Raw genomic sequence first — 18431 nt, forward strand, 5'->3', positions numbered from 1 at the left:
AGTGATTTGGGTATGACAATACACAATGTATGTACCATTGTCCTCTGATTGACATGTTTTAAATTTTTTTCTTCTTTTTTTCTTTGTTTTTCTTCTTGAAATAAAATGAGTTTGGGAAAAAAGTATTTATTAATAAGAAAATCAATATATGACCAAGATTTCAAGGGTCAACATATCCTTATCAACATATTCTTTCTTACATAGTTATGTTTTTATTCAGCTAGGACAAAAAAAAAGAATTGAGTACACTGATGCCCCAAACTTAACAGACAAATACAGTAACACTGAAATTTACATGTTTGCCCTTGGGATTTAGAAACTAAATACTACGCAGGGGGATTGCATTGTATAAGCTCACATATAATGTCTTCCAACTCTTGAATTTCAGAATATGAGAAAAGGATGGTTGCAAAAATCTGAAGTTTATGTTTTAACATTAATGAATAGCCAAAGTAACTGTGGGTAAGAATACAGCATTTTTCCCCAGTAAACGTTCCCTAAAGAAAAGAAAATATAATTTATGTGACTTGATTCATGTATTACTAGTTTAAGTCAAAAATTATATATCAAAAGTTATTTTATTTACTTTGGTTAATTTATAGACTTAAGGCAGTAAATGTTTCCTAGAAATAGTCATTCTAAGATTTAGGATATAGATAAAAAGGAAGATAAAATGATGGAGATGGTGAAAGATTATACCACTATAATTTCTCTTTCAAAAGTTATTAATGTAGGGGCTGGGGATTTAGCTCAGCGGCATGAGCACCTGCCTTTCAAGCAGGCGGTCGTGAGTTCGATCCCTGGTACCGATAAAAAATGAAAAAGACAAAAAAAAAAGTTATGAATGTATATCCTTAGCAAATAATATGTATCCTTAGTAATCACTTTTATAAATACTACAGAGAGAAAAGGCAATGAAGTATTTTATGTTTTATTTCAGAAACTGAACAAAGTAATCAAGGTATATAAAGAAATAAGGCAAGTAAAAGTATAGGATAAAACTGTAATATATTTAAAAAGTTTCCATTACTTAAGTATTTGCTGATGTACCTAGTCTAAGGAAGGCACTGAAATATCTAAAGAGGAGTTAGAGTCCTTTCCCTTCTCAAGGAGAAGGATTTTTCACAAGGACTTTGCCTCAGATTAACCTACTGCAATCAAGGGCCACACACAAATACTAATGAACTGGGAAGAGTTTATTGAGATATAGGATAGGATGTTGTCACAGTTACGCATAAAAAAATGATGAGGGTCTGGTAGGGTATGGGAATTACAGGTGCAAAGGGAGGTAAATACATCAGTCTTTGTAGATACAGACAAGTGAGTAGAACTGGACATTACTTGTGATATATGAAAGCATGAATGTAAATCAGAAAGGTGATTAAAGTTTGAAGTAGCCTTTAAGGATTATAAAAAGGTGAAATGGTAGTGAGGTTTTCTTCCTAAAGTTGTTACAGAATGGGACATATTTGAGAAAACTGGCAAATGAGTTAGTTCTCTCAACCTTGTTATGATTTAAAAAGTAAACAGAGCATTAAAGTACATATTTTGAAATAATATTTAAATGTTTCCTGAATTCAGAAATTAAAAATCAAACATTATGAAACAATTTAAAAGTGACCTTCCTATTTCAGCATTTCTTTATGACACTCCAAAATACTGTTCAATATTTCATGAGTAACTTGTATGTTTTTACCTTTCTTATGAATTGCCTAACTGGGTTTTCCATATTTCACTGAAAACTGGAGTTATTTGGTAGCTGAGCAGCAACATGGTTAGGTCTTAACAGGATGTGCCTCTCAAGTCTTATTCCCATTTAAATTTTGTCATTTTTTGTTGCTGTTATTCTTTTTTTATATACCTGTAAACTGATTTATTTTGAGAGGAAGGCAGTACATAAAGTAAATGTAGTAAATCAGTCCACCAAAAGCTAGTTTACTAAGTAATCCATTTTCCAAGTTATTGATTTTTTTTTAAGTTTTAGTATTAGTAAAACTTTGCTGCAACAATTTCAAGATAGATGTTCAATCCTGTGCCACCAAATGCTGATTTTCTATCTAATTTTTGAGGTGCCTTGTATTTCTTACATATTCTACAATATATAAGTGAATGACCTATTCTTTTTTTTTTCTGGATCAAGACCTATATATACCTCAGCCCTTGTCACTGGTAGTAAAATAGCTATGTTGTGTGTTTGACATCTAAATTGAGATATTTGTTTTGACAGTTTTAGGTTTTTTAAGCACTTAATAAATTATTTATCAAACTGAAATTTGGCCAAATAATTTTCAACAAATGTAACCATAGTATAATTAAAAACAAAGTTAATTTAAGAAAAAAAGTACTTTTCTCTTTGAAAGTGTACTTTTAGGATCCTTTTCTTTCTAATAGTTTATATTAAAACTTTCAGAATGTCACACCTGAAACAGAATGTGTCTTTCAAGACCTCCTAATAATACAGTATATACATTTACATTTTAGATAAAGGAATTCAATAGGCTTCAGTTTTTGAAATTAACACAGGATGTTGAACTACCCTGATAGGAATTTTTTAAAAATTTAGGTATGGACAATGCAAGATTATCAAATACTTTTGACATTTCATATTTTAAGAAAAACATTTAAATTAATGTAGAACAATTATAATTTTTTGGATTTCTTTATACTATTTTATAGTTTACTACTAAAGTGTTAGTATTTAGTATTAGTATTTAGTTGTTTTATAGTTATAGAGGCATGTAGTAAGAGCTTGTTACATTATAAACTTAATGGATTTAGGAATTCTCAATCCACCCTTGTCATACAACTTACTAATAGCATATACCAATGATTGAGAACTTTAAAAGCTTTCAGTGACAGTCTGCTGCAGCACACATGCCATAGCTTTGCCACCACTGTAGTGACTAGCCCTTTAAAAGATGTGAAAGATTAAAAATAGCTTTTCCTGAGAAGAGAGTGATGTTATCTACTAAAAACGAGAAATATGTGGTTTGCTACAACTGTGAGCCTAATGCTGATTATGCTTTCCAGGTACTCATACTGTTACCCTAAAGAGTCATTTCTTGCAATATTTATTTCTTAGCGCTACACTTGGACTTGTACAGTTGGCCTCTTACTACTTGCCTAGCTACAAATTCCCACCTGGTAGATCAGTGACATAAATTTCCAGACTTTTAGACTCCTGGTACTGATCTTTCATGTTCTCGGTGTCCATGTAAGTCCACAGCTATGTTATACTAGGTGTGACAGTTAACAGCAGAATTGAATTAGAACTTTGGTTGTTGGCTCTCAATCTTATGTTCTTAATTTAAAATAATTACCTATATTATAATTATGCCAGAAACTACATATTGCCTAACTTATTTTGAAATCTTTTACTCTTTATTAACAAAACACTAATTTTACCTGGGCAGCATTGTATCTCATGTTAACTTTTACAGATAATAAGCTAATGATTTTTTATACTCATCAGTTCTCCTCAAATTCACATTTTCAACTTCATTTCTACAATAAAACTTATGTTCACAATTTCCTTTATAGAAAAATGCCTTTAGGGAAGATTTATCTGGGAAATAGAAATGACTGAAATAATAAATATTATCATACATACTTACTGATTAAACATCTATGAAAAGACTATTTTTACAAAAAATTACAGGCATTTTATTTTTCTTACAGTATTATGCCATTAAAAAGTATATACAGAGTCTGCCAAAGAATGTATACAGATTTCATAAGAAGGAAAAACTTGCAGGAATTTTAATAGTAAATTTATTGAGATATGAGATTAACAGACGTTACTTTCTGGCTTCTACAAATATAAGAGGTGCTCAAAGTGGTGGTCACTAGCTTTCAGACATTTATTATTTTTCCTTTCCTGACGTATGTATACATTTTTTGGTGGACTCTATTTTTAAACATATAACATCTCCTGTAGGAAGAGGAAGCAATATTTTATGATTCAATTTTAACTTGTTTATTCTTTGCATCCTTGTTTTTTTGGGGTGAGTAGAATAGACATTCAATACTCTACATATTTTGAACTTCCTTGTTGGGAAAAATTAACTCAATTATAATACATGTGATTAATTTTCTGTAATTCACAAAAATGCTTTCTAGAGTAGATCACCAGTATTTTAAATAAGCAATCTTTGTCATTAACAATTTACTATGACATCTTCATAGACTCCTAAGAAAAACCTGAATAGCTTTTACCTAGGATAATATTGAGATAAACAAAAATAACTTCATTTTGTAATTACCAAAACCCATCTAGTTTCTCTATTATTCTTACAATCAAATAAACAAATAAACAATGAGAAAACATTAGGTTTACCAAGTTTGTTATAATGGAACAAAAGTCTCTCAAAAATCTTATACCCTTTTCAATGGGTTGCAAAAGGTCAAATTAGCTAGCAGAAATTCATTAGAAGCTAGCTGGCAAGTAGACCATGGACTTAGCACTAAAAATGCGTTTTGTTTTAAGTCTATCGTTCCTAAAAGTAAGGTTTTACACTTTCTCTTAAGCCAAAAGACTACAAAATGATTAAAAAGTAAAATTTTTATAGAAGGTGCTGACAACTGGCTGAATCTATAATCTCTCACCATATGTACAGACTAACATAAGTAATAGATTAAGGGTTTTACCTTTTCCATTTTTTAATAACCCTATTCATTTGAAGGAAAGGTTTCTCCTTTTCTTTTTAAAGGTAATAATTAGATTGCTGTCCTTCTCTTAAGGATAACCTTCGTTAGCTTTCAATAAATATGAGCTCTCATAACCATCATCTTATTGTACTATACTCAGTGTTAGCCACTATTTTCATATTAAACTCAGAAATATCTTACATAAAAATGATTAATTTATACAAAATAATCATGATTCTCCATTGCAGATATTACCTTCTTTTTTTTTTTTTTTTGTCTTTTTCCTTTTTATCGGTACCAGGGATTGAACTCACGACTGCCTGCTTGCAAGGCAGGCGCTTATGCCACTGAGTAAATCCCCAGCCCCCAGATATTACCTTCTAGCACAAATTATTATCTCCCAAGTTTAATCTGTTATATATGGAGATTTGGAATGGCACTGATACAATTTTGGAAGTGATGTAAGTAAAATTAGAATTTACACAATTAATAATGGCTTTCTTGCTGCCTTTTTAAAGATATATTGAGAATATATTCTCCATGAAAATGTTTTTAGAATTATTAAGAATACTAACGAATATGTAAATATAGTATTCCATTTGTTTTCAAACACCTAAATGACAGCATATAAAGCTTAGAACATTTGAAATCATTATGTACAATCTCCATGCACTGGAAAAACCAAGAATTCTTAGCTTCACTAAATTATAAGTGTACAGATACTACTTATAAGAGGTAAGAAATGTTTTCCCCATTATATACTTCACAGAAGCAAGTCTGAGGAAATACAAAATAGGCGAGAATGTAAAAAGCAAAACAAAATGAAACTCCATTAAACTACCAACCATTACATTCAGTGCTAACATTTTAAAACACTTCCTGCTGTCTCTTAACATGTAGTTTTGTTTTTTTATGTATGTTTAAAAATCAAACCATAAACATAGACATATTATAAACACATGTAATTATCATTGTATAATAACAGACAGAATCTTTGTGCAAAGTGTGTTCTGGCTCTACAGACTTTAAGCTGATCAAAATTATTTCATATCACAGTTCCTATGACAAGATATATAACCTTTGGTAATTTTTCATAGAAAATTCTTAACCATATACAATTCTAATTTACCACATGATTATAAATATAAATAAATCATACAGTGTAAAGAAATGGATATAACTATACAGTCATACATTTCCAGTGGATTAAAATACTTTGGATTACTCTAACTATTAGGCTCCAAAATTATCCTGCAATGATTCAATTTACTAATTTTTTTAAAGTAAGAGAAATGCTCTCTATCCTGCTAAAATACTGGAAGTCTAACACATTCAGTTTTATTAATTTATCATATTTCATTGACTGGAATTGATTTCAGCAAAACAATATGCATTTGAAAACCACTGATAAAGTGTAATAAAAGTGAATGAACATCAAATATTCTTTTTTTTTTTTTTTTTTTGTCTTTTTCCTTTTTATCGGTACCGGGGATCAAACTCACAACTGCCTGCTTGAAAGGCAGGCACTTATGCCGCTGAGCTAAATCCCCAGCCCCTAACATCAAATATTCTGCTTTGTGTAATTAAGCTTCATAGATTAAGTCTAATCATCACACATACAAAGCTAAAAATCTTTTATTTATTGAATAACAATTATCTTTCCCTTCAGAGCAAGACTCTAATTAATTAATTTATCTTTATTGTTTTGGTATTGGGGATGGAACTCATAACCTTGCAGTTACCAAGTGGATGCTTGTGCTGCTGAGCTAAATCCAGCCCAACTCTATTTAATTTAAAAACACAAAGATATATTTGACATATATAATGCAAATAAGGATCTAACAACAAAATGAAGATTAAAAGTATGAGTTTATATAAAATTATTGTCTCCTAATATGTTTTGGTACTGAAAAAAACTGATCTAGGAAGATATAAAATATATAAAGTAGCAATGCAGTTCACTAAAATGTTAATAATCCGTCTGGGACAGATTTAGTCTTAATACCAATTTCTTTTAAGTTTAGAAAAAAGAAAATCATAAAAATTCCAAGTTGTTGTAAAGAAATTAAATCTCAAATATATTTTGGTATTTTAGAACTACCAGTAAACCGATGAGTATGTCTGGACATAACTTGTTTCTTAAAATGTCCTGGACAATAATAGAAAACACTTTTCATAAACACTTTTCAGTTACATCTCTGATTTGTGAGGCTATGTAACCTTGAAAAATTCCTTAATTTTTTTATCTCTAAAAATAGAAATCTTTAAAAATAGGAAAGGCCTCCTCTACTTCTACCACTATAAAATTAGAGGATAAGACAGAAAAGCCTGCCTACTATGAAAAATATATTAATTGCCAGAAAACCTGTGCTAAAGGGTAAAAAAGATCAATCAAGAAAATAAATATCAATTTCAGTTGGTGCAGTATTTTAAACTTTTTGAGATATTTTCATGCATATGATTGCACCTTAACTTTACCATAATTCTATTAGCCAGACGTATAATTATTATCGTCTATTTGGCAGATGAACAAATTGAATAAAAAAATGGAATGTTACTTTATTATTTAGAATCACAAAACCACAAAATAGATTTAACAAGAATCTAGGCCTAATAGATCATTCACCACTCCTTAAACTAAGACCTTGTTTTATAAGATCTAATAAAAGTAAAGGGAGTAATAATCATTTGCAGCTCAGTACAAGGAACAAAGGGAAAACATTAAAAGGAAGGCACAAGAAAAGCAGAAAGGTTCTTTTGATGACTAAGGAGGTTGTGTACTTAGCCTACAAATTCAAAGGGTGCTGTTTGATCAGAAATACATATGATTAATTTAAAAGAGAAGCTTCATTCTCATCTAATTTTTGCGGGGGAAAGGGGAAGACAAAGATCTCAATCTGTAGTTCACAGACTTGCTTTGAATTCACCATGTGTCCAAAGCTGGCCTCAAGTGTACTGCAGTCTTCTTGCCTCAGCCTCCTGAGTGCTGGCATCACAGGTGTGTGCCACTATGTCTGGCTCATGATCTAATTTTAAGAACACTTACCTTTCAAATTATAAATCTTATGAAATACATCATATAACATGTCAGAATCAGATGGATAAGATCCTCCCAAAAATCTAAAGCATGTTTTTGCTCTTTTGGACTGATTTATAACATTTTTTAAAATTCAAATTAATTTTTAAAAAATTGTTTTACCTTTCAGAGAATTCACATTTCCCATTATATTTCACATTAGCATGCAAATACTTTTTATATCTATAAAAACTGTAAAATTATGAATTGAATTAATGTACAGGAAAAAGTTAAATTATGAAAAAGATGTATTTATGTCAAAGCTCCTTGTTACTATAACAGTAAATTGAGGTCTTAGTGATTACCACAGTTGTATGTACAGCTACCCGAATTAACTAAAAAAAATGCAATGCTCCAGATTGTTGCTAAATTTACTTCATTTAGGTTATGGAACTACTTTTTGGTTCAAAGACTATACTTTTTAAAAAGTGGATACCTGCGGTCCATCTCTGGCTTCATAGAAGTCACCCACTCTTATTTTTGCACTGAAGCTGAAATTGTCCCTTGAGATATCCATTATTCCATTTCTGCTGAGATACTGAAAAAATCACATATTTTTCCACTTCAGGTTTTAATAATTACAACCCAGCTTTGATTTATAGCTAGCTTTGGGACACTAATGTTTTGCATATTCTATCAAAGGGTTATGAATTTATTAGAGATCAATTTAGATTAAGTACAATAGACCCATACGACAGACTATTTTGTATCAAGGAACTTTATCTGAGAAAGGAATACAGTTTTTCTTTACATAAGAATGCTTAATGTGCACCATTGTGTTATTTGGTGAAAAGTATGTACCTTTATTACTTCAGGGTACTGTCTAAGTTTCTTTCCACATGGAGCATAATATGCTACTTCTCCTTGAAGGCGCCCTCCAAAGTTTCTTATTCTTGTCTCTCTCTGCCAGCTATGTAACAGAAATGAAGGTTATGACATACTTAATGTTAAGAAAGTTTTTAAAAATTAAAAAATATCTGGTATATATGCTCTTCACATAAATAACAAAGAAAACAAAAATAAACTTGTAATTATATAACTCCAAAACATTTACTACTGTAACTCCTTAGTTTTTTACTTAGTAATTCAACTAAAAAAGTAATCAAATGCTCAATTTAAAAAAGTTAAAGTCTATTCAATGTTTTAAAAATCGTAATTGGAAATACTTTAAACACTTAAGACATTTTAGTAGCTATGTCAATGTACATGGATTTTTTTTTTTTTTTTTTAGACACTGCCTTGCCTTGCTTTGTTGGCCAGGCCAGCCTTGAACTCATGATTTTCCTGCATCAAGTTGAAAAATGCTGGGTATAATAATGGGCAGGTGCTACCATGCCCAGTTTGTATATGAAGTTTCTAGATCTAAAGAGTTCATATGAGAAGAGTATAATAAACCTGATTCTCTGCCTTTTGGGGCTTGAGTATGTCCAATCTGAAAAGTGTCAGTTCTTGTTAGACTATTTAACCCAAATTCAGTTGGAGTTCCTTACTTTTGATCAAAATGGCTTTGATTTTTGTCATTTTATCTTCACAAAAACTTTTTAGTCATCCTAACTGTATTCTTGCTCTTTGCCATATGACTTGCTCTCAGATGTTTTTAGGCATGTCCTCACTTGCTGCATGAATCCATCCCAGTGCCGCCACATTTCCATGAGGCAACAGGCTTAATTATAGTTTTCTGATTTATCATCTTTTTGCTCTTTGGTTCTTCTGGTCAAATTAATACTGTGCAATATGTTCTTTTCTTTTATTAGAAGTGGACAATAAGAAGTACACATCAAATATGCAAAAGTAAAAAAAAAACTTATTTTGCATACCCATATTCCAAAGGAATACGCAGTTCACGTTCATCTGTTACTCTTCTTCTTTTGGAAGTGCCTTTAAGAAAATTCAACCAGTTAATATAAAAGATTAATTTATAAGGATGAAGGTTTTCTGATAGCTTAGAAAATTTTAAAATATATTTTAATGACTTGGAATGTTAGTACATTTGTTAAATTTATACATTATTTTTAGGTGGTTTTTCAATAACACACACTGTATAAGGCAGAGAATTTTTTTTTCCTTTTAGTCTAAATGATAGAATCACTAGTATGTCTCTCTAAGAAAATACAATCCAAACTAAAGTGTACATATTTTTCTCTGATTTTGGTATTAAATGAATAACCAAAGAAGTAGAAGAAAAATAGTAGACAGAGATAGTAGAAAACCTAACTAGAGTTGTTTTCTTTGAAAATCTGAGCTTTCAGGTTTTAAGAAATTTCAACAGAAGGGTCATATTTAAGACATTTTAGTTTCTATATATATCTATGGTTTGTATACATATCTATGGTTCAAAACACTGCTAGGTCTTTTACTGATCTAAGTCATATAAGCAAGATTAAGAGTATATGTAATTTTTGTAAGACAAATATTGTCTTATGAACACATATAAATTCATTTTAAATTAGTAAGGTATCAAAGTCTGTGGTAAATATAAGAAAAACTAGAAATTGACAAGAAGAAAGTAAAATAATAAAATATTTTACTGGGCATACTTTTATTTCCTAAATTACTGAATAGGATACATAGGATAGTTTTGGAATGTTAAATATATAAACTCTTAATAAAGAACTCCAGAAGCTTATAAAAAGTCAAATAGGAAAAACGAAGACATGGCCTGGTAAAGGAATAAGAATATTACTTTTTAATAGAAATGATATTGACTATATTGTCTACATGTTGGGTAGATATGTGACTGCCCAAAGAACCTTTTACAAAGTACAAAAAAGCCAATTATCAACAGAATGTATACATTAAAAGCAGAAAATGAGCATGCAAGCAGGAAAGGATTAAAAAATCAAGAGTGATCATCAATCAGGTTTTTTGTTTTGTTTTGAGATAGGATCTCCTATGTAGTCCAGGCTGGCCTTGAACTTAACTTGTTATATGACCCAGGCTGGCCTCAAACTCATGATCCTCCTCCCTTAACCTCCCAAGTGCTGGGATTACAGGCATGTGCCACTATGCCTGACATCAATCAGATTCTTAAATTGAAAGCACAGAAAAATTTTAAAGAGATCAGGAAATGGGCCATATCCTTTGAAAATACATGTTAACCTCTCATAGCCAATCTAAAATTTACCTATAATTCTTATTTGCAATGAGAGCATCTCCAGGACACAATATAAATTCTCATTATGGTTTGACTTGTACTTTATAATGATAAAAATAAATGTAGGTACCAGAGTGTGGACTGGAAGTAAGTGTGGAAGAAGATGTGCCAAGAAAAGCAGGTGACTGAGATTCAGAACATAAGGCAGCAGGAGCAGAGCCTGGGGCTTTTCCTATGTGGATGTTACGAGGTGTTGAGTGAGCTGTAAGACTGATGGAAGGGCTCTTGACAGAGGAAGTAGTTTTATTCAGTTTTATTGAAGTTTTCTCTCCTTCAGTATCACTATCTGATTCATCTTGGTCTTTATCATCATCATCTTCTTCTTCTGATCCTTCTGTATCTGATTCTGAATTACTATCTGATTCTGAGAAGTAAAAGAAGCACTTGTATATTACAAATAGATAATAACAAATATTTGCATGTTGTATCTAAGCAGAATATTTAGGAACCAGAATCTGTCATCAGGAATTTAAACAAGCAATTTCCTCAGAATAAAAGTAAAAAAAAATTATCTTGCAAGTCATATGAGTACAATGGTATATAGGCTGTAAATCTTCAAAACTCTTAGAATTAGGTTTTGTAAATACTTTAATCTTCAAATAGTTCTCACATGGTATTCAGATAAGTTCTACTTTGTGGTTTCAAACCACTTTTAATGTAACAGAGAAATTTAAGTAAAAGAGTGAATACCACTGACTGTTCAAATTAACAGATTCCAAAGGATTGAGAAGCATAATAAGTCTAGTGTGAGAAAGAAATTTTTGGAATACTATCATCTTTTTATTTGAAATTTGGAGTAAAAGAAAACTCTCTAGGGCATATTCTTTTTTTTAACCTTAGGCATAAGACATCATTAGGTTTTTTAGGCTTATGGAAATAATTATGTTAGAATAAGGTAAGTTCAACAACTTTGTCTCATTAATGTATTTCTATGTACAACACATTCACTCTATATATGAAAAATCTGTTACTAAATTAAACTTGGTAAGCATAAGACTAAAATGTGGGCTGTTTCATAAAGATCACCAGAACAACTACACAGCAACATCTGGGAATTCTATTTGTTGTGGTACTATCTGCCTATACTCAGGTTCACTGTACAAGTCAGTTTCTAAAAGCAATAAATACAGATTTATTTATTAACTGTCATGCATAAAATTGAAGATAGTATCAGAAAGAATTGTTCTTACACTGAGAAATACTTTCTTTTTAACTTATAGACACTTTGAGTTGTATAAGTAATTATACTTTTCTATTTACATTGGCTACTAGAAAATTTAGCAAATTTTCCAGGTAAATTTCTGGCTGACTAGTAAATCACAAATCTATGAGTTTTTATAATATGTAGTTGTATTACACATTTTCAAAAGCAATATCCCCAAGTCAAAAAAAGTAGAAAATGAATCAAAATCTAATCAGGGAATTACTCCATAATCCCATGTTATTTAACAAAGTCTGACTGTTCATGGGCTTTAGGTTTTTGGTACTTTCTGATTGACTGTGGTTAAAATTTTATCTATGTTTAAAATATCTGATGACAACTTAACAAGTAGCAGAAGAGATGAAAACTGGGAAAAATAAGTGGTTCGGAATGAAATGAAAACTAACAAATTGATGAAATTTTACAATTCAAGAATTGTTTATATCCACATTAAAGTTATTTATTATATGTTCAATATCAGATAACTAACAAGCTGAGAATTTAACTTAGAATTTCCAGGGCCCCCTACTCATATATGTTATCAGTTCTTATAGAAATGCAGAGATACATAAAACAATGAATGACAGTGATTTTAAGTATTTGAGTTAAGTTCTTTAAAATGTTTTGGTTCACACAGCATTTAGAGTAATACTTTAAAATTTAAAATAGAAAATAACCTGATTGACTGTCATCAGATTCATCATCTTCATCATCATCTTCATCTTCTTCCTCCTCATCTTCCTCTTCATCCTCATTTGAATCTTCAGAATCTTTACTACTGGGAATGTCTGAATCTGTTCCTCTAAATTGTTCCACCAAAGGTTGTACAGGATGGGAGTGATGCTGTGTTTTTAATGTGTTTACATTATTGCTAACTGCTTTTTCTTTCCCTTGACTATGCAGTATGGGAGAGGCCGAGGGCAGCACAGGTGTCTGGCTGCCAGGGGTTCTTCTCCCACTTGTACTCAAATTTACAGGTGAGGAAAAAGGGGTACTACCTGCAGTCACAGCACTTTCATTAATCTGACTCGGTATTTTAGTTTTGGTTGTAAGTGCTAAAGGAGCTTCTTGAATGACACTTTGAATAACTCCATTTGGTTGGTGATTACTTAAAAGTGCGTTTGTCAAAAATGGATTAGGGTGGCTGTTTTCTACTGGTTGTTTTGGATGCGCTGGTGAGACAGAGGTTGCTTTTGAATTTGACAAAGCTGCAATAACCTTCTTTAGGCTCTTAGATGATTCCTGTTTCTTTAACTGTGATGGAAATGCCTGTTTATATTGTTCCTGTTGAAATATAAATTAAAAAACAAAATGTACCATAAAAACAAAGATTATTTTGTTTTCAACATCTAAAAACAGTTGCTCATATACAAAGTGACATCATGACATACAAGTGCTGTAATGTAAGTGGCAGCCATCACCACCTGAACTTTGACTAGACCTAAATTTAATTATTTTTCCTCTCTTTCTTTCTTTCTTTCTCTTTGAGACTACCCCCTCTTTTTACTATTTCTGTCACTATCACAGTAGTCAAAACCTGAAATACTAAAAATATTTTTCTTTTTTTTCAAGTTGGCCGTATCTCCGTATCTTCGGACTTTTCATTAAAATACTGTTCAAATTTAAGCCAAGCCATTATTTCTTTACATTTAACCTCACTATGTGCTATACACAACAATAGTGTTACATTAGATTGGATTTATTTTATCAGCTTATAGTATCACCCAACATTACAAACTCTACCCTTTAACATCCAAATTATTGTATCATGAGCCATTGAAACACATTTCCAGTTGATCTGTACCATTTGTCAAAGTCCAGGAATGTCATATTTTCACAGTCTAAATATTTTGCTAGATATAACCATTTTGTTTGCATGAAATATCCCCCCTTTGTTAAATTTCAAACGGATGAATTATTGTCCATTTTCAAGATTCAGTTGAAGATGCTTATGCTTTCCATATTTATCTTTGCCGGAAGTGTTCTTTAATCTTTAAGCTTCTGTGCCTCCTTATGTCTGTCCTACTACATTTAGTATATTACATAGTAGATTTTTTGGTTATTTTTGAGACAGAGTCCCACTATGCCATTTAGACTGGCCTTGAACTCACTATGGAGCCCAGGCTGACCTCAAACTCGCTGTGATCCTACTGCCTCTGCCTCCTGAGTGCTGGGTGAACAGGCAAGTGCCATCATGCCCGGCTATAAAGTATTTCTAGTAAATTTTAATACACAGTATTTTTAATACATCCCTCAGGTAGAAACACTGCCACCTATAGTATTCACAAAACATTTCTTAGAACTCTGCAGCTGTTATATATTAGGAGAAAAAATTCTAGATTGCTAAATAGATGATTTCTTGAGGAAAAGTATCTTTGAAATGATAATTTAATATATTACAAGGGGTGAAGATATGCATTTGCATAGCATATAAGAGGCCATGAATTTAAACCCCTGCAAAAGAAAGAAAGAAAGAAAGAAAGAAAGAAAGAAAGAAAGACAAAGAAAACAAAGATTAAACTGGTGGGATGATTGCTCAATATTCTTGGAACTTACTTTAGAGTGCCTTTAGCACAATGAAATTTTTTTTTTTTTTTTTGTCTTTTTCGTTTTTATCGGTACCAAGGATCGAACTCACGACTGCCTGCTTGCAAGGCAGGTGCTTATGCCGCTGAGCTAAATCCCCAGCCCCTACACAATGAAATTTTAAAGGTGAGCAGTTTAGAAAATAATTTCCTTGAGAAAAATTAATTTGTAAACCAATAAACAATAAAATGTACATTTTTAAGAAACAAAAATGTAGGTATTAGAATATCCTTGGAAACTATAAAGCCAGAGGAATTAAAATTACAAGAATAATTAAAATAACATAAATAAGTAGAATCATTAAAACAAGAAAAATAGTGTTGACTTTCCTAACTTTAAGTAAAATCTGCATTAAAAATGATTGCTTTGAAATTAAAACCAGTAGCTTTTTCAGCATCAAACCTGGGCCCAGAATACTCAAATTAGCAAAGATTTGTGCTGACAATTTTATAAGTACAAATGCAGATGCTATATAAAATTACTTGTTAAGTATTTTAAAACAGCACTACTAAAATGAACAAAGCATTTTCTACATCAACTTCACGTTATTTAACATCTTTACTGTATTAATTTAGAAATTTATTGAGATAATTTTTGTAAACAAACACGGCCACATTCATACCAAAGAAAATACCTTACAAAGAGAAATTGTTGAATTAGTATTCATTTAGTGATTAAAATATGGAAAATTATAGAAAGATCTGGATTTACTTTTTAGAAGGAATTTCACAGCAACTCATATAAAACACTTCTATATATACAAGGTTTATATTTTCAGCAGAAAAAAAATCAGTATACAGTGAGTGGTACCTCAGTTCACAAATTTGTAAACAGTGCAGTTTGTAAACAGAAGCATGTATCAGGTGACAAACATGAACATGGCCATCTTTCCCACACAAACATGCCTATTTTTTAAAAATTGTAGAACAAATTAAGTTCACGGACTAAGGTATCATTGTATTTTTATCCCTTAGTCCTTAATTATTACATAATCATTTTGTACTTCTTTTATAAATATAAGTAGCAAATTTTCCTTCTAAATACATAGACTATAAAAGCTCATAAAAATAAAAACTTTCTACTTGTTTTTTAATTTTCTGCAATGGCTCTGTGCAATAATTTTAAAGAATCTTTTCTCATATATTTGCACCACTGTGTTTTGAAGAATCACAAAAGAGTAGAATATTTTATCCCAAGGCTAGGATCAGTTATTCTATTATGTATTAAATATATTGTCCTTTTTGATATTAGAAGTGTATAAAAAAGAAGAGAGACAATTGAGGCCTGTATAAAGAATAAATCTCTTGCTGCTTTCAGATATCCATTTGGATGGCAGTACTATAGGAAAACATGAGTTGGAAAGTCTGTCTAGCCTCTAAGTGCTTGATCTGTCAACTCCAACATAAATTTCTGGGGATTTGTACGTAAAATGTCTTCACATAAAAGCTGACTGCCATATCTCCAAATTCTTCTCCTGGTCTATATATACAATTCATATATACTGAATTCGATTATGTATGTATCTACAAGTGAAGGTATTGAAGGAGCCAACTGTAAAATAACACTGGACAAAATCATAAACTAATGAGAAAGGCAGATATATATGTAAAAGGTGGCAGGTAAAGTAAGATTATCATAAGAAATTAAATAAAATTCTGAATGTTATACTACTATATCAAGAAGGTTAGCTGTTATAAGAAGTATTTCTTAAAATAGTCTAATATAGTAGATGAGATTACAAGATACAAGATACTAGTAAAGACTAGGTAACATCTTTTTAGCTGAATTTGATTAAAGAAGTCCATTCACATAAAATATTTTCCATTTAATTGTTGTATCAGATAATTTGTATTGTATCTTCTAAATAATTTATAGAGAACATGAATATCAACTTTTTTCACCAGAATGCCTGGTTTAAAATTCTTCTGCCTTTAACTTGTTCCATGATATTAGTGAGTGACAACTTCTGAGCTTAGTATCTTTACCTTACCTTACTTGGTAAATTGAAATAAGATCATATATGCAACAATAGTTATTAAGCAAGTGCCTAATAAATGAATTTCTAATAAATAATCACATAAAATTCTTATTTATAGAAATATTTAAGAAACTGAAAACAATTAGAGAATCCCTTAAATTTAATCCTCAGAGATAAGACTAATGAAAATTAAAATTCAAGCAATGTAATTTTTAATTTGCTTATTTTACTGATAGGAAGTCAACAATGTGACGTTGATAAAACTTCCTTGTATTTGAGCAGTTTGTTATGAGTGATATATGTGACATTCTGATACCACTTGCCCTTCTATTTAGATCACTGGTTCTCAAATCTATCATTTTAGTTATCTCATCAAATGTCTACACATTTTCAAAGCTCCAGGACATTAGTTACAATGTAAGAGATTCTGATTTAATTGACCTCAGAAGTATTTTTCTTAAAAGTTTCCCAGGTGATTTTAATGTATAATTAGATTTGAGAACCACAAATTTTGATTATCAAAAGAGGCTGATCTGTTCAAGTCATAGTTTTTTAAATTCTTCACAGGAAGGGCAAATAGACAAGGACATTATGAATTATTTCAGAAAAGAATCTTATTACAGTTGTTAAAAATTCTAGTACCAAATTACCCTGATTTGAATTCTAACTCCATCACTAACAAGCAGTGTGATCTTGTGTTAAGTTCTACAAACCTCAATTTTCTCATCTGTAAATGGGGTTATATTGATAACACTCACAATATTATTAGCCAGTGAGTAAATGCTTGTCCAGCAGTTAAAACAATGACTAGAAATAGTAAAAGAACTCTAAAGTGTTATCTGATAACTAGTATGCCCAATAATAATGATGAGAATAAAGTAATATTTGTAACTAAAAGACAGGATATTATGTTCAAATATAATATTTTTCCATGCTGGGCTAATTCTACACTAAAAAGCAATGGCTATTTAATTAGTGAATTCTACTGGATATAGCGGTAGTAATTTTAGATCAACAGCAAGGAAAGAAAATTAATTTAAAACTGTACATAACGAAGCTAAATAACAACTCTCTTTCTGGTGCTGGGAATTTGCATATAGTAAGCATGCTCTATCATTCCTTTAGCCTCACTCTTCTTTCTGATAATAAAATTCTTTTTGGGGTACCAGGAATTGAATTCAGAACTTTGCACTTGCCAGGCAGGCACTGAGCTGCTGAGTTACATCCTCATACTAATATTAAATTCTGCTATAAATAATTTTTAACTCACCCGTTTTAATCGCAATTCACTGGTCAAAGAAGTAGATTCTTCAGAGGTATTTTTATTCCCTGCTTTAAGTATATCAGGAGATGGAACTATGAGTTTCATATAAGGTTCCTTTTTGGCTTGATTTACCAAAGATAATGGTTTCACATTGGACACCAATCCCGTAGACTGTATTACACTGGTGTGTTTGTTCACAGATTCCTCCTTTGCCTGAGAGCTTTGGAAAATAAATGGAAGCTGCTGTGATAAAACCTGAGGCTGCTTCTGCTGGGATTGGAATGATGAGTGAGTCTGGGGTTCAGACACAAGAGGTAATGGCTGGTGTATTCTTTTTTCCTGGGTTTTTTCAGTTGCTTTCTGTCCATCTGCTTTTGAATCTGAAATACCATGTAATAGCACCTAGAAATAAATTGTAGAAAACAATTTATTAATATCAATGAAGAGTATCAAGCAATAAATCTTAGATTACAGTTACTTTTAAAGCATTTCTAATGACTTAAGAAAGATACACAGTATAAAGCT

The 18431-nt window shown here is 31.0% G+C and overlaps 1 protein-coding gene across 24 annotated transcripts in view; it reads right to left on the reverse strand.

Annotated features, from left to right (window-relative positions):
- Baz2b (bromodomain adjacent to zinc finger domain 2B) overlaps positions 1-18431 on the reverse strand; it is a 277553-nt gene that overhangs the window by 88924 nt on the left and 170198 nt on the right. For 16 of the 24 annotated variants that reach the window (XM_013142413.3, XM_023561153.2, XM_013142411.3 and 13 more), the window contains 6 exons: positions 17913-18308; positions 12756-13362; positions 10948-11241; positions 9541-9601; positions 8525-8633; positions 8160-8261 (listed from right to left, as the gene is read on the reverse strand). In XM_013142413.3, coding sequence (XP_012997867.1) covers positions 8160-8261; positions 8525-8633; positions 9541-9601; positions 10948-11241; positions 12756-13362; positions 17913-18308 — 1569 coding nt within the window. The remainder of the gene's footprint in view (positions 1-8159; positions 8262-8524; positions 8634-9540; positions 9602-10947; positions 11242-12755; positions 13363-17912; positions 18309-18431) is intronic. The other 8 variants (XM_013142414.3, XM_013142410.3, XM_023561154.2 and 5 more) reach the window with 3 other exon arrangements.

Source organism: Cavia porcellus, unplaced genomic scaffold (assembly GCF_034190915.1).
Source record: "Cavia porcellus strain 051 isolate PalLab524CR breed Dunkin Hartley unplaced genomic scaffold, mCavPor4.1 scaffold_12, whole genome shotgun sequence".
Classification (NCBI taxonomy): Eukaryota; Metazoa; Chordata; class Mammalia; order Rodentia; family Caviidae; genus Cavia; species Cavia porcellus.